General features: G+C 38.0%; 1 protein-coding gene across 5 annotated transcripts in view; it reads left to right on the top strand.

The window, feature by feature from the left end:
* The window catches only part of Frmpd4 (FERM and PDZ domain containing 4), a 604,920-nt gene that overhangs the window by 468,448 nt on the left and 112,568 nt on the right, over positions 1 to 23,904 (top strand). For all 5 annotated transcript variants that reach the window (XM_051174869.1, XM_051174867.1, XM_051174868.1 and 2 more), the window contains 2 exons: positions 8,422 to 8,582; positions 13,580 to 13,682. In XM_051174869.1, coding sequence (XP_051030826.1) covers positions 8,422 to 8,582; positions 13,580 to 13,682 — 264 coding nt within the window. The remainder of the gene's footprint in view (positions 1 to 8,421; positions 8,583 to 13,579; positions 13,683 to 23,904) is intronic.

The raw sequence follows: 23,904 nt of genomic DNA, 5'->3' as shown, positions 1-23,904 counted from the left end.
AGGTACTGAGAACTGAACTTAGGTCCTATATAAGAGCAGCAAGTACTTTGAACTGTTGGTCAGCCCTTCTAGTCTCATTGAGCAAATTTTGATGTACAATCTTGGAATCTAAAGTCACCATGGTTGCACAGCAAGCACTTTTTCTATGGAGCCATCTTCCTAACTCCTTTGGCTGCATTCTTATCTCTGTATCCTTGCTAGAATCATACTATTCTGAGAATTGTTATTTTATAAGAGACTACATGGAACGATTTTCTCACTCAATGTTCTTTTATAATATCATAAAAAATTTAGAATACCATTTTGTTGAATTCTTTAAAAGGGCTGTTCACATCTCCTTCTTGGGCAGCATTGCATCTGTAATTTATTTTGCAATGAACTAACTTTTCATATTTAGTCTACCCCATTGCAGAGAAGACCTGCTTATTCCAGAGCCTTCTGAAATTCTCCAACAAAAGTCTTTTATTTGTGATTTTAAGGTCAATATTGCTGGATTCTCTTGACTTTCAAGAACTATGTAAATTTCCTAGCTTGACAAAAGAGCTTTGAATCTTTAAATGTTCCTGACACATTGGGGGAATTGACTGGCAGTGGCCTGTGGAATTGATTAGTGAAGGGTAAGTTCCCGTGAATCCATGAGGTACATGCTCATGAAGGCAAAAAGCATGAGACACACTGTTACATGCAGTGACAACCCATTATGTGTATTTATTTCATTTCAAACATGTTTAACTCATCTCTAGTGGAGGGATTTGGTTTGGCTCATTTGATCCCCAAGGACTGACACTTGCTCAGAATTGCTCAGAACATGGGAGTTCAATCTGAAAACATCTACATGGTAAGAAAGATTGATCCTGGGGATATAGAAACAGATGTGCCCCAATGCCTATACACCTTGGCTTCTGGAGTCAGCTCTGGATACAGGCAGCTTTGGGTTGCTAATTAGAAGGAATTCCTGAACTTTTTATCATTATGTCCCTTCAGGGTATGTTTACTTAGCCATATTTTCTTCTAACTTGTAATTTCTCCTTTCCCTCATATGGTGTCTCTCATTAATCCGATATGTATATCTAACATCACTGTATTTAATTCATGTGGGCTGGCCATTCAGATATGATCATGTCAAATATTCAGATTGTCTGAGGATCTTCTGCAGAGCTTAAATGCCATTAGACCATCATGCCTTCATTTCCAATTGGCCACTCCTATGATAACCTGTGTGGTCTCTTGAATCTCACTGATTCTCCCATTTCATTACACTCAGCCTGTAGGTCTTACTGCCTTCCTGGGCAAAGAACCAAACTACTTCTTGTGATGTTTCTGCTGCTTCAGTAGAGTCTTTAGCTTTATCTTCTTCCCACAAGTTAAGGCCCAGGAAGAGTGATCTGCAACCAACTTTTGCTTTGAGTCCTAGTAAAGACATGTTTCCAAATCAGAAACTGAAATGTACATGTCTTCTGTTTCAGACCTGGTTAAGGAAAATGTCAAAGTGGAGAAAGAGCAAACAAAATGCTTTTGAAATATTATTTTGCCACAGTATCACTGTAATATTGATGTGATGGAGACATTGTTATAGAGTCTCCTCCACATCATGAGTTTTCTGTTGTAATCTATCAACTATAACAATGTGTACTTTGCTGGCATTATCCCTTCCAATTTGACTTTTTCCAGTGATGGAGAGTTCTGGTTTGTTTAGCTTAGCACTTTTAGTGAAAGTTTCATTCTAAGCTCCTCACAGACTAGCTAAAGTATATCAGGGATGTTGGAAGTTCCCAGTGAATAGACTGCAGTGACTGCCAGGGGATAGGTTCCCTTTACAGGTGTCTGATGTGGTTGCTGACTATAAAATATTTATTTGTGAAATATGTAAGGAATTGGTCCATAGAAATACTCCCTTTGAAAGACAGATTTCAGAGTATTTTTTAGTGTGATTGACAACACTAGCTAAACAAGTGAATGAATGAGTTTTTTACACATAACAAATATCTTCCAAATATAATGTCATAATACAATCATTATTTATTATCCCTTATCTATCTAATCACTAACTAATCTATCCTATGGGATAGGCAGCTCTGCTACCCTTAGCTTCTCTTAGTGGCTTGGGCTCTAATTTCAATTTCATGTGTATATTCTGGAGACCAGGCTGAAGAGACAGAAGCCTGCTTTAGTTCTTTTCATTATGGTAACAGAACAGCAAGGGCATCACCCAAATACACGAAGGATTTTTGCCTGTCATATCTGGGTTCATCCATGTAACATTCTTTGGGTAAAGGGATATTAAAGTCAAGGGATAGTAAAATTGCCCTGAGTGAAATGAAAGGCAGTTTAAAGAAGGGTGGCATCTGGTGGGGAAGTCACATCCTGGTGACTGAAGTATGATGAAGTTGGTCTCCCAACACAGGCCAGTGCTCCCAAGACAGAGAGGGGACATAAGACAAATGCTGGTGACTGGTGCTCTCTCCTAATGTTTCCACTGGATTTTCTTGGTACTAAAGTGACCTTATCAATCTAAACTCAAGCACAGATGATTATTTATATCCATTTTAGTTCAAGTTTTAACCTCCCAGGTGACCAACTTGCCATCAGGTGCTTGGTCAGATACCTTAGTGTTCACACTGAAGGTGATATTTCTAAATTTGGTTCTCTCTTCTAGAATCTTCCTTCTCAGCACATTTTCAACAAAAGCATCTTGCTGACGTTAATGGGTGCATCAAGTCGAAGAAAAGACTATAGGTTTTCCTCCAGTGTGCCTTCTTCCAGTCAATGCAATTTTTTATGATTCTTTTATTATTGCTGAGGAGCAAAAGCTCCAAAACTTCAAGAAAATTCCTTTACTTTTGTCATGGGAAATCAAGTAGCAGGAGTCCCAATGCCTGTTTAGAAATGAAATCCCCAAGAAATAGCAAGATTGTTCAGTTAATCCTGGTCAGCCCGTTTTCCACCTCAATTATTAACCTTTATTTTCAGGTCATAGATTCTTGACTTATCTATGTGTGTTTGCTGGAGGACGGTGGGGTAGGAATGAAGGTTTATGTAGCACATCACTTGTATTCTTCCAATCTCAGCATTAGAATTTACCGAAGCATGTTCAAGAAGTGAAAAGATGTGACTTTTTAGCTCCTTATAAAAACTCTCAACCATACTCACAAAAAAATCTTGCAAGTTCAAGTTCCCCCCAGTTATTACCTTACTACACAGATCAGAATGACATTTCAGTTTGGAGATATTTTAGTGCAGATATGTCTACTAAAAAACTGATAACTTTTAGAACATTCATGTAAGAGTGTAACCGGGTGAGCAAGAAAATGGTAATTCTATCAGAATCTTTTCCGCAACATAAAACAAAAAGTATCAAAACTCTGTAATAAATACCAAATGCTAAATCTAGAAGCAAACAGAACAGGCATCCTTAGCGCAGTAGGCAGCATGTCAGTCTCATAATCTGAAGGTCCTGAGTAAAAGCAAACAGAAAATAGATATTTGACTGAGTCTGTAAACTGTTTGGGCAGGAAGCAGCAGTGGAACAATATAACCCTACATGAGATATTGCTGACCCAGAGGAAACCAGTGTCTAAGAAATACATGTTCCTAGCAGCCTCAGCTCTCATTCAGAAGAGAAATGAGCACTTCTCATGAATTCTGTCTCTCCAGCTCAGTCCCCATCCTTGTAGTCCATGGTTCTTAGTAGCCAAGAAACACAGCCAAGAAATGCTTATTGTTTGTCTTCATTTAGTCTTCTGTGTCCCTGGGTGTCTCATGTCCTATTTGTATCCATTTTGTCATTGAATTTGATGTAAAATATTTAATTAAAAGCCTTGGGAGTTTCACTAGTGTTGATGAGGCATTTGACTCAAAGAGTTGGGCTACAAATGTTTGAAATGATAGGTCACTGTCTTAGCTAGAGTTTTTATTGCTATGATAAAAAAAATGACCAAAATCAATTGGCAAGTAAAGGATTTATTTCATCTTATACATACAGGTCATATTCTATAGCTGAAAAAAGTTAAAGTGAGAACTCAAGCAAGATATGAATACAGAGGTAGAAAGTAATAGAGGGGCCATGGAGGAGTGCTGCCTCATGGCTTTGTACTTTGGCTTGCATAGAGTGCTTTCCATAGCACCCAGGACCATTGGCCCATGGGTGATACTACCCACATTGAGAGAGATTCCCCCACATCAATCAAGATGATACACCAAAGGCTTTCCCACAGAGCAATCTGGTGGGATTTTCTCAGTTAAAGTCCTCTCTTCCAAAACAACCCTAACCTCCATCAAGTTGATATAAAACTAGCCAGCACAGTTGGCTTTCAAATTTTGCAATGGAATACTTTAATCACATCAGAAATTAATTTCTTTCTATTCTTTGGTCTTAAGCTATAAAAAATAAAAGGTATTGTTTTCTGAGCACTTAGTATATGCCCAACATTTTGTAAGTAATTTTCCTGTCTTGTTTGCTTTGCATAGGTCTTTAATGAGATTGTTACAATTACTGTCATAAATTTCCAAATGATGTATAGAATAAGGAAGTTGGTCATACTACTAGGACTCTGGGATTAGAACCCAAAGCCAGGTTATCTGGCTTCAAAATTTTTCTACAAATAATCATGCTTGTTTTCATGTCCAACCTAGACCTAAACATGTTTCCTAAGCAAACAGGAAGGAGACATATCAACAATAGTGTAGTTGCATCACGATGTGTATGTAGCATGAATAATAAAAACCCAGAGACAGATATTTGGGTTCAAGCTGGAGATTAGAGAAGCATAACAGCCAAACCACTAGAGAGCTTTTATTTCTTACCAATACTGGGGTGATCCTCTCCTCAATGTGACTGGAGACTAATTGCCAAGTTGGAGGCCCTGTATACATACATATATATACATACATATATATTTTCTGGGATTAAAGGTGTGGACCACCACCCAGCTTCTATGGCTAACAAGTATGGCTGCTGGGATTAAATGTATGTTTCAACACTGCCTGGCCTCTATGGTTGTGGCTAGGTTTGCATTCTGATCCCCAAGCAAGCTTTATTAGATTAGAAACAATACATCACTACACATGTAATGATGGTCCATTCCTGAGGAGAGGAGGCCTGTATAGGAGAAAGGTTCCAGAGTAGGAGGCTGACCCTTGATCTATCAGAATAGATTCAAGCAGTACTAAAAGCCCCACAATTTCTGCCACCTCTGTCACTCTTACCCCAGTGTCACACATTATGATCTGTCAAAGGGATGCCATGGACTCTGGGTTCTCTTTTCTCGTGTACTATCCATTCTGTTGTCAACACAGTACCTGAATACACTGCTAACATTCAAACTTTCCATTGGCCTTCTGATATATAGCATGAACAAAAGACCAAGTAGAAGCATGGGCCCCTGCAATCTCTATAGGATCACTAACATCATCCCTTTACTACCCCATCAATGCTCCAAAACCCCAGTTTACCACTCACAAGCCTCTACATGTTACTAAGCATGTTCTCTTCCCATGAGGCATGTTGCACTTCCAGGTGTTATATTTCATTGTCCCTATGTCCTGAGTCCAACTCATCCAGATTTTGGAATGTCTCCTAGTAGTAAATTTTGTGGAATCTTCACTCAACAACTGTCTTCCTACCCTCTCTGTGTTGATTCAATCTTTAGCATTAACCTTTTATGAACATTTTATTTTCGTCTGCTTTCTTTAATTTTGTATTCCCGGACTGGAGAACCTAGTGAGTGTTTAATAAATTGACTAAATGAATAAATTATTGTATTATAGAGTTGTCTTGAAGGATTGAGCAAACTAACATAAGGAAAGCATTTAGAATAAACAATGCATAGTATGAAATTGATGTTTATTAACTGTCATGTTATTAAATTATAATAATGTACAGGTTGTTGAATGAATGATGCATTGAAACTTTAAATACTTCTACTTTATTGTTTCCTAGGAAAAGGCTAACCAAGCTATAGATGTTTAAAATGTTCCAATTTAATTGCCCATGGCAACTACAAGAGATGTCAGCCAAATCATTTATGCCTTTTCCTGTTGTCTAGAGTGTACACTGTCATGATTCCTTTCCTGTATTCATTTGTTTTCCTATCATTGCTTTTGTAAGAACCTGTGAAGAGAGTCAAATAGCTTCCATCACAGAAACATCTTCAAGAGTTAAATCATGAAACAGATGGACCTTAGTACAACTCATATAACACACGCTTCCATTTTATTTCTCCTAGTGTTCCATGTCTCAAGCAGTTACAATCTGTTTAAAGGGGATTTTAAAATTGTGTTTTCATAGTATGGTCATATATTAAGGGATAGATCCCCGAGGGTTTTTGTTGATCTTCCCTAACTCTTATAAATTACACTGAAGAATAGCATGCTTCCTCCTTCCCTGCCTTTCTTTATTACATCTGGACAGTGTATTGTCCAGATGGCATATAGAACAGCAGCATACAAGGTATTGTAAAATTATATTCTTTTACGTATTAAAGAAAAGTATTTTCAGGTGAATTGAGAGTTGTAGAGATTACTCATCAGATAAACGTACTTGCCAATCTTGATTACCTGAGTTTGATCCTCAGAACCCACATGGCAGACAGAAAGAACCAACTCTTGCAAGTAATATTCTGATCTCCATATGGTGCATGCACACACTTGCATGTGCACACACAGATAAAATAATTAGACAAATGTAAAATAAAATTGAATTGAATTAATCTCATGTCAGTCATTTAAGTCATCTTAGCTAACATTTCTGGAAGATAGCTAGTGTTCTACTAACAACTCTTCCTTACAGAAAATTGCCTTCAGCAATTTCCATGCATGAAGCCTTCACTGGGAGTTGTGGGAGTTGGTCCTTGACCAGATTCTCTGACCTCCAGGCCATGAATCCTTGACTGATGATATTTCAATATATTCTTCTTAATTTACTTGTTGACAAATATGATGTCATTGACTGCTATGATCCCTTATTCTGTGGAATGACTTTGAGCCCAAAGCATTTTGAAGATTTTTCTTTTTGTTTGGTCTTTTGGTTTGTTTGCTTGTTCTTGTTCTTTGAGTCAGGGTTTCTCTGTGTAACAGCTCTAGCTGTCCTGGAACTCACTATGTAGATCAAGCTGGCCTTTAACTCAAGAGATCTGCCTACCTCTGCCTCTGAAATGCTGGAATTAAAGATGTGTGCCACTACCTGACTGCATTTTGAATTTTTAAAGTGTTATAGATTATTGACAGTTTCATACATTTATATCATGAATCTTAGTCCTTTTCATCTCCTATCCCCTCTCTCATCACCCTTCCTTTCCTGCTGGAACCTTTTTTCTTAAGTTTCCCTTCTACTTTCTTGTCTTCTTCCTGCATGGTCACTGAGTTTAGTTAGAGTGTGGGTGGAAGGTTATTTATTAGAACAAGGACAATTTTGCAGGAGCACACCACTAAACAGAATGATACCTCCCAAATGTTATAGAATATTCAATTTTGAATGTTGCTAAAACTTCTTAAATGGTGTTGTTAATGAGAAAGTTCAATAATTCAAATCTTTTTTTCTTAAAGTAAATTCCAAGAGCTAAATTAACTCTTTCTTTGGAATAAAGAATGAATTTGATACGAGGATATCCCATCTCCACCTATATCATCCACATTATTTTACTATTGCTGCGTTCAAGTGTCCTATATACTACCTGCCAACTAAATGTCTGTTACTTTATGAGACTGTAGGTCAGCATTTCCGCTATAACTTGATAGTGTTGTACAAATAATTAACTTTTGCCTTGCTTATTAATTCAATTTATTATTGAGCCTGTTGTGGATCAGACACACTTGTAGGTCCTTAAGTACAATTAAGTGAATACAACTAAGTTCATAAGGCTAGGGCTATAGTTCAATGATTGACCCTTTATCTGGAAGGCATGGGTCCCTGAGTTTCACCCCCAGCTCTATGCACGTAATGACTAAGTAGTTTGTTCTTAAAGATGGTACTTTTGTTGTGGAGAGCAAAGCAGTGAAGTTCATCATAAAAATAAATGCTTTCTCTAATGTATTTTAGGTAAGTAGTGTCATAGTGGAGGGAGACTATAAAAAAGGTAAAGATGTTTGGTGACATGGGGAACTTGAAAAACCACATTAAAATAGTATTTCAAAGTAGTCTTTTATAAGCTAGTGATATGTGAACAGAAGTTTGACAGAGGCAGAGGTGAGGCCCACAGATATATCTGCATTACACATTGGATAAATAGTCAAATAAAAGCCCTAATATACACATTACAGAGTTCTCAGGAGCAACATATAGACCACAAAAGATGACCTCATAGCTCTAGATCTTTCCCATTCTCTACCAGAGGCAACAGGTTTTCAACTAGGAAGTATGTGATTTCAAGGTCAATATCCAACCCCACATTGATACTTTTCTTCTCTTGTCTGTATTTTCCACAGTCACATGACACAGGCAATCCCATTTGATGACCCTCGGTTTGACAGCTGCCAAATCATCCCTCCAGCTCCACGGAAGGTGGAGATGAGGAGAGACCCTGTGCTGGGATTTGGGTTCGTGGCAGGGAGTGAAAAGCCTGTGGTTGTTCGCTCAGTGACACCAGGTAAGGATCCAGAGCCACTCTTGACCTCCATCAAGCTAGCTGCCACACCTCATTAGAATAGCTTCTGTTCAGTTCTGTGAGTGCTTAGCTGTGAAGACTAAGTGATACTTTTTCATACTAATATAGAGTGCCAACAGAAGATAGAAATGTGTCATTGAATAGGCTTTGATTTTTATTTTTATGTTTGTGTTTTTATATGTATGTAGTGGGAAATTTTGGAGACAGCTCTGCTATGTAGCCCTATATGCTTGGTCCTTTGTATGTAACCCAGCCTAGCCTAAAGCTCATGGAAGTTCTCTTCCCTTGGCCACACAGACTTGAATCCTCTGCCTGATTTCAAAGAAGATTTTAAACTGCCAAGTCCATCATATCCCTTGGGACAGGGAAAACACTGGTATATCGTAGTTAGCCATGGTACCACTTTTGGGTGTAGACCTGCAAAGAATGAAAGGCAGGCACTATAATGTATATAAGTATCTGATGGAAAACACAGTGTGGTATTCAAGTTATAGTGTTATCTAGTCATGGGGCAGTTGAATTATTTTACAGGTATACACATCCTTTCCTTTACAGTAGAGGCAGGCAATTTCCCTACCCCATTGTTGCCTGCATTAACCAAGTAAATGACTTTGGCTAATGAGATCAATAAGGTCAATAATCAATAATGTCGGTAAGATCAAAGCAGATGGTGGGGATACATGTGTATTTTGAACTCTGACATGGCCATAAGAAGGAATGTTTTCCAAAGAAGCTGCTACTCCTTTGGCCTCAACTCTGGAATATATTCCTAGGGTGGCACCCAACTAGCCTAAAGTCTAAATCTCAATCTAACCTGGGCTATAATTTGAAACATATATGCTCAGCTAAGACAGGTCTGAATCATCCTAACAATTCACAATTGTGAGAAGAAATAATTATTGGAATGGTCTGTTACACAACAGATGCTAACTGGTATGTGTCCCATCTCTTAAATTCTTTAATGTAACAATATACTATCTCAGTTTTTCATATAAGGATATACAACTGCCCCACTATTAACACAGTATACTGACTTTACTTTTTCCAGAAACAATCACTTTTGGTTATTTTTATGCCCATTTATGGTCTTAACAGTAATGTAAATGGACCTGTTTCCAGAACAAAAACAAAAAACAAAACAAAACAACAACAAAAACAACCACTTATTTCCTTCATCATTGCTCAGAAGAGCTTGTAAATCAGCAACAGAACTCAATAGTAAAATCCTACACATAATAAGACAGATTCAGGTGGCTAGGGAAATGGCTTTGTGAGAAAAGTATGTGCCACACAAGAAAGAGGACCTGATCTCAGATCCCCAATCACCATTTAAATGTCTACATGTAAAGCAAATCATGGTGGCACACACTGCAACTCTAGCCCTGGGGTAGGAGTGGAGTGGACCTCAAGGGATTATTGACCAGCAAGAAGATATCTAGGTTCAGTGAGTGGCCCTGTCTCAAAGTGTCTCAAAGCCATCATTGGTAAGCAACGATGGAAGAAAATACTAGGTATTAACTCCCCAGCATCTACATGTATGCAAACATACCTATAATACACATACATGTGCCATACACATTTACACTAAACTTAGAAGTGTCATTTAAGAAAGAGCACAGATTCTGCCATAATACTACCCAAACTTGAGTTCTGTCTCTGGCCCTTATTAGGCTCTGTAATATCCATGTTCAGTCCTTGCTTTTCAGATGGGTGTAGCTCTTCTATGTTACCCACGTTATGGAGATTTTCATAGCATTTAAGTTAGAAAGCTGTGGCAAGTACATAGATGTGCTTCCATGACTTCTGGATTATTATTATTGAATTGTCAAGTGTTTGGCCTTTTAGTCAAGCAACGATGGGAAACAGAAGTTGACTAGTGAAGTGATATAGATTTTTAAAGTTAATTAAATTTTTAAATTTCCATTATTTTGGTAAAGGCTGCCTGAGGCAAGAACCACACAGACAGCTGAGCACTTTATAGTGGGGCTGAGAAGAGTATTTTCATTCCAAGCTATCCTGCAACACAGTGACTTACTCTGTCTTCAGTGTTTTGTAATTCATTAGATGTGAACTGGTATCTTAGGACTCTGTGAATACTGTTTGAAATCACTGGGGATTGTACATTCCAAATATTAGTGCTTCTTCCTATGTTTGATAATATTGATCTATGCACACACACACACACACAGAGAGAGAGAGAGGGGGGGGAGGGAGTTGTGGTACTATAGAAAAGAAAGCTAAAGGAACTCCTGAACTCATCCTACTGGAAAGCAGCATTCCCATAGACAAGGAGGTCATACAGCACAGGCAGAATTCTGTATGCACACAAGCAGGCATTATAAGCATTAGAATCTTTTCACCTTCTTCCTTTCAGTGCCCTGAACTCTTCTTAGCTTCAGAGACTCGATAACACCTAATGTCAAACATAATTTAGGAGAGTAGACAAGAAGTGGAAACAGATCAAAGAGTCCTTCCTTTGGTTATTTTTGTGAGTGAAAATGTTGGTCAAATAAACTATCATAAAAGTGACTCTACTCAACTCTCAGGTGATTTCAGCAATGTGATCAGTTCTTCTATAAGAAACAAGCCAGTCATCAGAACAAAGGACATGAAACAATTCTCTGAAGAAGGCAATTATTTCACATTTTGGACAGATTTTTTGTGTTACCTGTTCCAGAATTCTTGATTTAAGTTGCTTGATTAACTAAGAATATTCCCATTTGATATAAAGGCATAAGCCATACCAGTACTACCAGAAATAGAGGGGCTGATTTAAGAACATAACTAAATTCAGAGCTATCCTGGGCCACATAGTAAGTTCCAGGCCAGTTTGGGCAATGGAGCAAGACCTGGTCTCATCAAACAAATAAGACTCATTGGTGAAACTTAAAAGATTTGGTTGAGAGTGGTGTCCTTACCCAACCAGTTCATATCCATCCTTCAAACAGCTTCTCTGAAATTGTTTCTGTGTGTAACCAGCATTTTATTTGTAACCATTTGCTTGATTGAATAGGTGTGGCTGTTTGCCCATAGTCTGACAGCTGAAATAGGTTTTTCAAGTGCTCTTTCTGAATTCCTTGTGTGCAAACACTGATTCTCAGTTCTCACATCTACAAAATGAATGTTTCCTATCACTTCTTATATGGGTACTTGTTACAGTTCCCTATTCTTTCACTCCCCAGAAAGACAAGATGATGGTACAGTCCCAATGGCACATATGCCACATTTCCCAATGGCTGGAGAATAACCAAATAACTTTCAATTTCTTGTTCTTGTCATGAAACATTCATTTCAATTGTCAAAAAAGGAGTAGAGAACTTATTAGAAAGACAGTATTCTAACTACACCTATTACCCAGTGGTATGTCTCTGGAAATATAGTAAAAATTACATAGTACCAGATAGCAACATGAGAGCATTTTGGAGGTAACTGCACCAAGGTGTACATGTGAGAATAATTCAAATAGTTGAATAGTCTGAGTACTTACTTAAGTTCTTACATTTTAAAAGCCATTGTGTATTTCACACAGGTGTGACTTGCTTTGTAAGAGCAAGTTCAAAAGGGATGTTAGCTACTCTGAAGTTGGATGCATCCTGATATAATTGTACCTTCATGCCCATTCTTTTACCACTAAGCTCAGTTGTCCTATTTTGTGCCAGGAATCACTATTATTTAGCCAGTTACCAAGTAAAACATCATGTTCATAGCCCAGGTCATCCTTACTGTCCAAGAAACATAAGTTTCCTACTCCCTGCTTAGGATTCCAACTGACATACCTTCTGACATCCAGGACTATCAGACCATTAGACCATCACAATTTAGTCTGGCTTTTGTGTTGATCATAAACAATCTGGCCAAATGTCAACAGCAGACAATGCCACTGACACAAACCTCCAAACACACTTAAAAATCACTAATTTGACCAACCATACCACTCTACTTGCTGTCATAGGTACAAATTCATTTTTAAAAACGTAATCATAACTAGATCTACTTCCTTCATTTTGTAGTTGTTATTTTATATTTATATGTTTGCCTGCATATATATCTGTGTTCTAGCTGTGTGCCTGCTGCCCTTGGAGGAGGCTAGAAGAGAGAATTGGATCCCCCGGAACTAAAATTATAGGCAGCTGTATGCCTCCTCATGGTATCTGGGAACTGAACCATGGTCCACTGAAGAAGTGCCAGTGCTCTGAACTTATGAGCCATCTCCCCATCCACATGTGTCCTTCATTTAACCTTATAAGCAACCCTTTAGATGTTTATGATGAAACTACTCCCACTTCCAGTTAGCTTCAAATCTACAGAAGACCCCCACTTCATTTAACCTGTCCCAACATTATTTAACATACAGCCAAGTTTTATAAGAAACATTTTGTAACATCTCCATACTTGAAATGAACAAATGCATGCAATTTTATTTAAATCAAACCATGCCTGGTTGGTTACAGAAGTCAGTGTGTGAAGATATATCATGACTCCCATCACTTCCTGCCTCAAGAATCACACAAATCTTGGCTGGGGATATGGCTCGGAAGTTAAGAACACTTGCTACTGTTGTAGAAGTCATAGGTTTGATCTCTAGCAGCCAAACAGCAGTTCATAGCTGTCAATACTCTAAGAGGATCTGACTCCCTTTTCTGACCACTGAAAGCACTACACACATGTGGTGTGCAAACATATAGGCAGACAACACACACACATAAAATAAAAGAAAGGGAAAAGTTTGTGGGAAGCCCTGATAGTCTAGTATCAGTCTTGCTATTGAAGTTTTAGAGAACCATAGATGCCAAAGCCCACTTCCAGAGATCCTGACAAGTCAAAGTACAATGTGGTCCTCAAATAATCCCACAGATTTCTAGGCTTTGATTTTGCTGAAAGCATCATTTGCTCATAAAAAGCCATGAGAGGGAGAATGAATTTCAGATGAGTGGCCAAATGAATTCTCATTTATGTGTTTTGCTCTTGTCTGTCTCCAGGTGGCCCCTCAGAAGGCAAGCTGATCCCAGGAGATCAGATTGTAATGATTAATGATGAGCCAGTGAGCGCAGCACCAAGAGAGCGGGTCATTGACCTGGTCAGGTAGGTGACATGATTGTTCACCTGTACTTCATTATGTCCTTTCACAGAGGCTGATGCACACTTTGTATGCCTTATTTGGCAGAGGGAAAAACAAGTTCTTTGCCAATACAGGGTAGAATCATGAGCAGCCTACAAATTCATGTTATAGAAATGTCAGTGATTCTAACATCTAATGTGTGTGTGTGTGTGTGTGTGTGTGTGTGTGTGAGAGAGAGAGAGAGAGAGAGAGAGAGAGAGAGAGATAAAGAGAGAGGGGGGAAGAAGAGGAGGAGGAAGAGGAGGAGGAGAAGAAGAAGAAAGGTTTGAACTTGTTTTTTAATGACTCCTATTTCCATTACTATAGCCAAAGGTTGCATTTCATTTCCTTCCAGGATTACTAACACATCGATTTTTCTGTAATCAGGGAGATTAAAATGCAAGAGCTAAATATAGCATAAAGTGATGATTAATTTTATATACATAATCCCATGGATACACAAAAAAGTTCACTGATTTTTTTTTCATACTTGCCTGAATGATTCATTTTGAGATCATCAATAGAAACAAAATATAATTAGGTCACAGCCAAGATGTAAAGAAATATGATTTTGTATTAGTTTAATTTTATTGAGGACACAGATTATTATGTGATATTTTTAACTGGGTACCAGAAAGCACATTTCATATGACTTTCTAAATACTGGACAAGAATTTCCTCTAAAGCACACAAAGCTGTTCTTTCTCAGGGACTGAAGGGCAAAAGAAATCTTTAGAAATTATTCAGTTGAATCAAGACTTGTTACATGAACAGATCCATTCATATAGTGGTGTCAAATAATAAAGAGGTGGGATGGTGTAACATTTGTCTATTATAGACTGGTGCTACCAAGCAATAATAAAGTGGAAACTAAAGCTATCACAACACTTTAAACTGAGGAAGAGATCTCCTAACATGAATGCTCATTCAGAACAAAAGCACCTCTACATTTGGGAAGTGTATGTTGGAAATTTTTAGAAAGACCTTTTTCCCCCCTCAAACTTCTACTTCACAGTGAATTAATGGAAGATTAAGTGACCTTGGAAGAGTTTTGAAATGGGTAAGAAGGCAGAGAAATGGAAAAAGAGGAGCTTGTCATTTTTAAATTGGCCAACTATATACCCCCTCTCAGCCTTAGCATGAACAACAACAACAAATAAAAGTCCATATGCTAAGAAAATTCTGTAGTTCCCAAACAGTTAGTCATTGCCATGATCTGGATGTTTGTGTCCTCTTTGGATCCTAATTTATATTTTGAAGTTTAATATCTATTGTAATAGCTTGAGGATGTGAGGGCCTTTGGGAACATGATTACATCACATAGGAGGAATGTGATTGGTACCATTATATGTATAAATGCAAAAGTACAACTCTGACCTCAAAGGAGACAATAGTGGTTTTCTGGAGCCAAATATGTACATATCATTTGATCATGGCCCAGGAACACAGATTTATATCACCTTAAATCCCACGCTCCAACATGGAAGTGGTTTCATGAAGTTTTTTTAGTAACAAAACAAAGAAGCTCATAAATCAAGACAAATACATTGATGGAAACATCAGAGAAATAGCTGTAATCCAGCGGGGAAACCTCTGTTAGTGGCCTCAGATACTACCTGATGACTGTCTTAGCTTTTGGTTGATGAAGGTTAGTGTTCTACTCAGTTAATACATTCCAAAGATTTTTATCTGTTAGTCACAAAAAGGTCTGACACAGAAGTGGACAAGAAATGGCTATTTGGGAGGTTAAAGATAGACCAAGACAAATTGGTATTTGACTCTAGGTCTTCAGTTTCCCAAACTCTCTACAGACATTAAAGTTCTAAACAGCCTAGCAGAAAGTCCACTTGGGGCAGGGAGGTGGGGGTGGAGGTGGTGATTTCATCCTGGGAATGTTCCTTCACACATGTCATTATAAAAGGTTTCCAGACTACTTCTGACATATGAGAATGCCAAGAGTTGCAGCCTTTGAGGATGAAACCATTACCAGATTATTAATCTGCTGTTGCCTTCATGTTAGATTTCTGGGGCTGCAGAGCATGAGCAACAAACTTCTATTATTTTTAAATTACTCTGTCTAAAATATTTTTATAGTAGCCTCAAAGGACTGAATCATTCTTTACTAGTCTGGTCCAAATATAATGACACCTTTAAACCAGATGAATACTTCATACTTGTATTCATGGGGTATCCAGATCTCCAAAATTCATTCTTCCATGGGGACAGACACTGAAATTTGTGTCACATCCACCCTGCATTAGGAGCAAGACCTGACCTGGGAACGAATGGTTCAAATCTTTCTTTGGACCAGGAAGGCAGAACGATGGAAAGGCTATTTTTAGAGCCTCTTGGTTGAGGCCGTTTCAGATAGCTTCTATCTTGGGATGCATGTGATGTCAACAGGGACATGCCTCATCTAGCTGAGCTTTATATCAGCTTGTGTCCTGGAGGGCTATCTGTATGTCTAATGGCAGAAGTTCCATTTTGTTTTCCTCTGGGTATATACCTGTGTGATTAGTCCTATTGATTCCTGTGCTTTCAGAAGGACAGAAGAAATAATATACCTGTGTTTGGATTTGTTTGGACTGGATTGCTGGCTGCAAGACAGAGATAGAGGAAAAAGCTATCTAAAACTGTGATCGCTTCCTTGCAATCTTACCTGGGGGCATGTAGAGTTTTTTCTTTTACCCCCAAGAAAGCTTTTTGTCTTCCTCCTTTAATGCATTGTCAATGAAAAATGAATAGCTGTAACCCTATCTGACTTTATATGAAAAATAATAAATAAACCAATTAAGAAGACAAGATGGCAGGCAACAACTCCAAGTCCAAATCCAGGCTGCCACATAATTTCACAAAACCTGTGAGATAGCAGTGTGATTTTCTTTTTTTCTTTTTTTCTTTAAAATAAAACATTTTAAGATGTTAGTATAAAGAAAAGTGAAGAATATTTCATGGCACATGAATATCATATGAAATTCAAATTTCTGAGTCTGTAAATAGAGTTTTACTGTAAAAATGGCCCCACTCATTCATTTACATATTATCAAAGTATGCTTTCTCCCTAGCTGACATGAACAGAGATCACGTGGCAAGCAAAGCTTAAACTACTTTTTATCAGGCCCTCCACAGAAAAATGATGTCTGCTCTTCTAAGACAACCTGATTGTATTTCATTTCTTTGGTTAAGCCAAATTTAGACTGAAACCCTAAATAATATGCAGATACTTCCTTACATAATGCAGTTGTAATTTCTCTGATACTTTCACATGCTTGATAAGGAGATGGTGCTTTCAGTGCACTGAATAGGGAACCATGTGTGCCTTGCATGTCTGTTATGCTGTGAAAGTTTGGGATGATTTTTTTTATAATAAACTTGGGAACATTGAGGCTTATAAGCTTTTGTGGCAGAAGAAATCTAAGAAAAAGGATATCCCTTACACAGGAAGAGGATTCTGGAGAGATGGCTCAGGAATATTAAAGCTCTTTCTGTGTGAACATTAAGTCTGAGGATTGGAGTTTCGATCCCTAGAATCTGAGTGTCGGGTAGGTATGATGGCTCACCATTAATTCCATCTCTTATAACTTATGAAAATGTTACACACATTCCACATAGCAAGCTAGCTAACTAACAAGCCATAGGGGTAAGCTCTGGGTTCAATCAAGAGACCCTGCTCAAAAAATAATTTGGAGAGTTATCAAAAAAACTTGAGGTGTTAACCTTGGGCCTTCATAAGCACGTGCACACATACACATGCACACTGCATACACACTTATACTCAAATGAAAAAATGAAAGGGGAAAGAACTATAAGAATTTATTACACACTCAGTATTTCTAATTGATAGAAGTGTGAGACACATATTTGATCAAATCATTCTTGAATCTTTTCCTTCCCTTTTTTTTTCTCACCATGGAGTTATTTTGTTCCAGTGCTTGATCTGGATTGGATAACCAATGTGTAATACATCAGAACACATACATTTTACCAACCAAGAAGCCATAAAATCCCTACCCATGTTTCCAGCTTCCACATTGCAAGTGAAAACAAATTATTGACAAAAACTAGAGACTCTGCAATGACTAAGATGGTCTACTTCTAGGATCTGAACCCTCTCATTTATTAACCTATTATCACACCATTCCACACATTCCAACTGTATAATGGGATTTCCAGTCGAACAGCATTCTAAGACAGAAATCTGAAAAACATTTCCATTTCCCTGTCCCTCATTTTCCCCAGCCAGCCAGTCAGTCAGCCAGCCAGCCAGCCAGCCAGCCAGCCATTCTTCTGTGTATTTATTGAGCAATTTCAATTCATTGAGACTACTTTATTTTTCTCCTATCATTGACTTCAATTGTGTGATGCTAAATTGTCCTTTCCTGACCATTAACATTATCTGGGGCAGAACCCATAAACACACTTCACTTGGGAATGACCAATTGGAAGCTTTAACACTGTCATTTAAACTCCATCTCCTCTCCTTTCTAGAAACAATCTAAACTCAACCTGAGCAATTGAAGAGTAAGGGGTTGGATTTGGATTTACTAAACCACATCCAACTATTTCTTTTAAACAATTGTGTTGTCTGGTATAGATGGAAATGCCCTCCCCCCAAGATCCCAAGATATACGTGTATGCTTGATCACTACCCAAAAGTACTGTTAGTAGATGGTGGAACCATTAGGAAATAGGGTATCTTTTAGTTACTATTCTTAACACTGTGACCAAATACTGAACATTAAGTGACTTAAATAAAGAGAGGTTTCTTTTGTCTTATGAATTGAGATGATATAATCTGTCATGATAAAGGATCTGTGGTGGGGGTGGATGGCTTGTGGATCAGAAAGCAGAGCCGAGGCAGGACTGTGGGAATTCAGGTGGATATCTTTTTTTTTTTTCCCATTTTTGTTCATTCCATGATTCTAGCACATTGTATCAATCCACACTTATTCCAGCTAGCCTCTCCTCTCTCAGTTAATTCCCTATGTAAATGCTCTCATAAATACATCTGAAAACTATATTTCACTAATACCCTAGGTATTTGTTCAACTTTACAACATAGCAAAAAAAAAATGCATCATCATAGGCATTTCCTTGAATGGACTAGTGGTATCTTATCTTCTTCTCTATGCACTTCTCAGCCACTCTGAGGTAAATAGACTCCACTATACTATGCATTCCTGTCAGATGTACTGTGTTGCCACAAACTCAAATCAACAGGGCCATCCAATCATGGGTTCAAGCTTATGAAACTATGAGACAAAATATATTGTCTTCTTTAGATATTTTGATACAGCAACAGGAATTTGACAATCAAAATGAGATAAATAAAAACCTCTTTTTCCTCTCTGAAAGTACTGCCCCTCAAAAATGAAGGGAGGTGGGACAATAAGAAAATCGATATCTTTTTATTTCACTATTCCTGCTGGGATCATTTCAGTAAGCTGTGGCATACTTCTGACTGCTCTTCATTTCTGGACCCCTCTGCATTGCCCACACCTACATACTGCCTATGCTATGAAGCTCAGTTATGAAGATTTTAGTGGTAAAGTATAAGGTACTGATGGAGACACCCTATTTTTTGGAGCCATCCTTTCTTTGTTGGTCTAAATTCACTCTCTCTCTCTCTCTCTCTCTCTCTCTCTCTCTTTCTCACTCACTCTCTCCAAGATCATCTGAATAAGACCACAGAATTCCTCTCCCAACCAGATAGCTATGTGAGGAGAAAACATAAAGTCACAGAAGACAACCAAATACCAAAGAGCACCACAGTTGTCTCTTCCATTCTTTCCCAATTTCTCATAAAAACTGAAGAAATAGATGCACGGATGTTGAGCAGGTGAATGGAAATCATTAGATTTCCTCTTTGAAACTCACAGTGGTTCTCATTCAATTAATTCTCACTTTATACTGTAGTACAATATTCCTTTCCATATATACCACAAATATCTAAGAGAGAAGCAGTTCTAATGTGGAAAGGAGTTTGACCTGAATTATAAATTCTGTGAGAAAAAAATGTCCTTACCCCTGTACAATACCTGGTTCCTGTGATGTGTTTGATAGTGTATTTGATGGGTATTTTTAAAAATACCCTTTGAAAATTGCAGACTAATGTGGGTCCCTCCAAGTTCTACAGCTAAAAATTCTGCAAATATTTGAATAGTAGCTAGAGAATAAATGCCTCAGTAAACAATTTTTATTCATGTATGAAGTATTTGTAGGCCCTATTTGTATTCTATATAATATACAGACCCAGATATTGGTAATGCAGGGGTCAATGAAATAAAGCTGAGCCTGTTAGTGCATTTGCAATCTAGAGTACTATGAGCAATGATTTCAATTAAAGTTGTTAATTAAGACAGACAAGCCTTCACACTGAACACATAAAAGAAAGGTCATTTGAAAGGATTTATTCCAATGGCTAAAAGCCAGGGAGTCTGGGTAAAATTGAAACAGTAAACATGTGGTCCTAAAACATGCTGCCTTTTAATCACCAGACAATAGATGTATGTTTATAAAAGTAATGGGATACTTTATTTTAGCAAAATAAATTCAAGTATGATGACACAGTGGTGGCTTATACCTTAAAACTCATTAGACCAAAAATTTGAAGCAGTGGATTTCCCAATAATGAAAGTGTTCTTGCATTACAAAATTTCCCCGTGTCTTCCCATAAGTTTGGTCATCCATCTCCCATAATGTGTACTGACCTAAAAGTTTAGCTCTTAAAAAATAATCCCCTTTTTACTAGTCTCCTCAGCCAGTATGTGGATTAATGTCTGTATCTCACACAAGATAAATTCCCCTTCTGTTTAATAAAATATCCCATTTTCTTAGCCACTAAGGGAATTCTGGAAAACATTCATCATTTTAATAACACCATAAAATTCTCTCCTTAAATATTGGCATCTATTTGCTTGTCTAAGTGGTTCAGTCTTGTTTTGTTCTCCCCATCCCCACTGAAACACTTACTTAAGGATTATTTCTTAGTTTCAAAATAGATTCTGTTCTATATAGATTATTTTCATTATCATTTGGCTACTCTATTATAGACATTTATTATTTTTTTCCTAAGAAAATGAAAGAGTTTCTTGGAGACCAATTTACTGCTATAGTAACCACAATTTCTTTCTTTCTTTCTTTCTTCCTTTCTTTCTTTTTTTTTTTTTTTTGTCATGTCATCTCAAGAAGTGCTATAATTGCTGCACTGAAATTAGATGAGTGCATTCGTTTTAATGTTTTCTATGTTGTTAACGCTAACTTATACTTTATAGTCATTGAGGAGACAAATCTTTAAAGGATCTATGCCCTTTACAAATTACCATATCCATCCTTAAAAAACGTTGTACCTGGATGTCATTGTCTTTGACTTTTCACAATTAAAACCAACTTTAAAACATTTCACACATTGTGTTTTTAAACAGTACACACTGTAATTGTTCATAGTATTGTGACTCGTGCTTCTTCCTCCCAAGGAAGGCCAAGCCAATTAAATTTATTGGACTTCAACTGTTATTAAGTGCTGACTATGTACAACATGTAAGGCACTGAGCATGTATAGATACAGAAGGCATGATGCCTGCCCTCCTGGTGGAGATTTCCAAATTAGTTGGATTGCATTTGTGACTGCAAAAAGATAGAAATGTTTTGTGGATAAGATAAAAGATCAGGTTGAGGAAAGGTGTTCTGGAGGTGGAGTAGCCATCAACACTGAGTGACAACAAAGTTTTATGCATGGATAAAGATTCTAAAATCACTTCCCTTTGTTTCTGAAAACCTCAAACTCTTCTAATGAATACTTCTTTTCTAACCTGCAGATACAAATTTATTACTTAGAGACTGTCCTGGGGCACAACCTCAAAATTTGCGCTTCAAGGCAGTGTTGTAAAACTGCTATCATATCCCAGACCTGATACACTAGTGTTTTTCAATTAGAGATTCATTTTAGAGCCTGAAAAGTGCTATAGCCTTCTCTGCCCACCCAGAAAAAATTTATATAATGTATCACAACTCTGGACTCCAATCCCAGTATTAAAAATTGGCCATCAGATTTGGAAAATGCTTTCCCCCTTCCTTCCCCATCTGGAATACCAGAAGGTAACATTGAAAAGCCAAGCACAATGCAACTCAGTTATCTAACACAGCTGTAGAAGAGAAATACCAATCTCAAAATAAGAAAACAAAAGGCTGAAATGGGATGCATATCCCTGCCTCTGTAAGACGGCAGCTAACTAGTCCTTAATATGCTTTATTTCATTTGATATCTTGACTGTTCCTGCTATACCTATAGCTATGACCATTAGGTATAGGAGGCAATTTAGGTCTTTAACACATTCACTGTTTCTAAACTATTATCCTGGCATTGGAAATAAATCCCACGATCAGTAGGGTTAACTTGGTAAGAAAAGTAACTGTAATAGAAAGGAAAATAATGATAGTTTCATAACCAGGAGTTAGTGAGGTGGGGGTGATTGAATAAGAGGTCTTCTGTCAGTCATCCACAACCAGAAGTACTTTTATGAGGGCATTGGAATACAGATAGGTTTTGTAAAACTATAGTAGAACCCAGGATTGAAGAGGAAGTATTTTATTACCCTACCAATTCCAGTTCCCTCTTCCTTCCATCCTTCCATGTCCCCCACTGCTACCCCATCCACTTCCCATGGAGGGTGAAGCCTTCCATGAGGGACCATCAAAATCTGCCAAGTCATTTGGGGTATGCCAAAGGGGTCAATACCACACTGGAAAAACCCACAGAAACAGCTGACCTGTGCAAGCTGTAACTCATGGACATCAGTCTGACAGCTGAGTAACCAACATAGGACCAAACCAGGCCCCTGAACGTGGGTATCAGTTAAGATGACTGGGCAGTTTATGGGACCTATGGTAGTGGAACTAGGATGTATCCCTAGTGCAGGAATGGAATTTTGGAGCACAATCCCCATGGTGTACTCTCAGCCTAGAAGAATGATTTTTTAAATAGAGGTACTCATACCTATATAGCTGGATATCTTGCTGGCCATGGCTAGTTAGTGATCCAGAAATGTCCATGCTCTTTTATGGGCTTAGCTAGAATTTTGCCTGTTTGGCTTTGGTCCTTCCATAAGTACCACCTTTCAAGGGACTTAGGAGTTATGTCTAAGCATGTCTTGGGTGAAAGACCTGCTAACCTCAGTCCCAGATAAGAACTCTGAAGTAATTCATGACTTATCTTCAACCTCTCTTAACCAATCTAAGAACAGCTCTGCCTGCATGGGACCACCAGGAGTAGACAGAACAGCACATACCTTGAGAGGAAAACATGATGAACTGTGTCCCATGGATTATCGTGACACTCCTAACTATGATCCAAAAACAGCCCTGCTCCACCCAGTGGCCCACTAAATCAAATGTTTATCTATGTCTCCAGAAGCTGACCTGAGGACCTTAGCCCAGATTTGAACTAAAAAGTAGTCCTGTGACTCATTACAGCCCCTCCCAGAATGGTTTGGAGTCATACCTTGTTATCTAAGAACCTGTACCATGGCTTTGTAAGAACTACCCCCACGAACATGGTAGGATACCTCATACAGGGCCTATCATCTGGAAACTCAGCTATGGATGACCCCTTTCTAAATGCCTGCCCAGCTGACCAAGATCCTGGGGACAATAAGTTCACTCTTGAGTCTAGGTAAGACCCAAAATGTCCAATGATCCTTATAATAGGACTGCTATGGATCATACTGCATATCCTGAAGCAGACAAATGATATAGTTTCAGAGCCACTTGGCCGTCATCCCAGAGGTAATCGAGCTAGCCTGCAGAACCAAGAAGAAAAGATTTTACTTACTGAAGCCAGTCTAAAAATGAGAAGAAGTATTTGCTCATTCAAATGCACAGACATCAACCCAAGGCTACAAGAATCATAAAGAATCAGGCAAACATTCACCACCAAAGAAAACTAATGAAGCTCTCCATAGCAACCCCCAGGAAATGGATTTCTATGGCCTGCATGAAAATGAATTCCAAATAGTCATCTTGCAGGATCTTAATGAGATGCAAACAATCACAAACAAACAACTAAATGATACCAGGAAATGATGCAAGAAAAAAATTTGAAGTTTAATATACAAATATTTTATCAAAAAGCATGAAACAAGTGAGCACGGTTGTATGTACCTGTAACCCCAGTATTTAAGAGGTGTATACAGGAGCATAAGGAGTTCC

This window comes from Phodopus roborovskii, unplaced genomic scaffold, assembly GCF_943737965.1.
Source record: "Phodopus roborovskii unplaced genomic scaffold, PHOROB, whole genome shotgun sequence".
NCBI lineage: Eukaryota > Metazoa > Chordata > Mammalia > Rodentia > Cricetidae > Phodopus > Phodopus roborovskii.
Note: the sequence above shows the minus strand (reverse complement) of the source record. Positions and strands in the feature narration are given on the sequence as shown.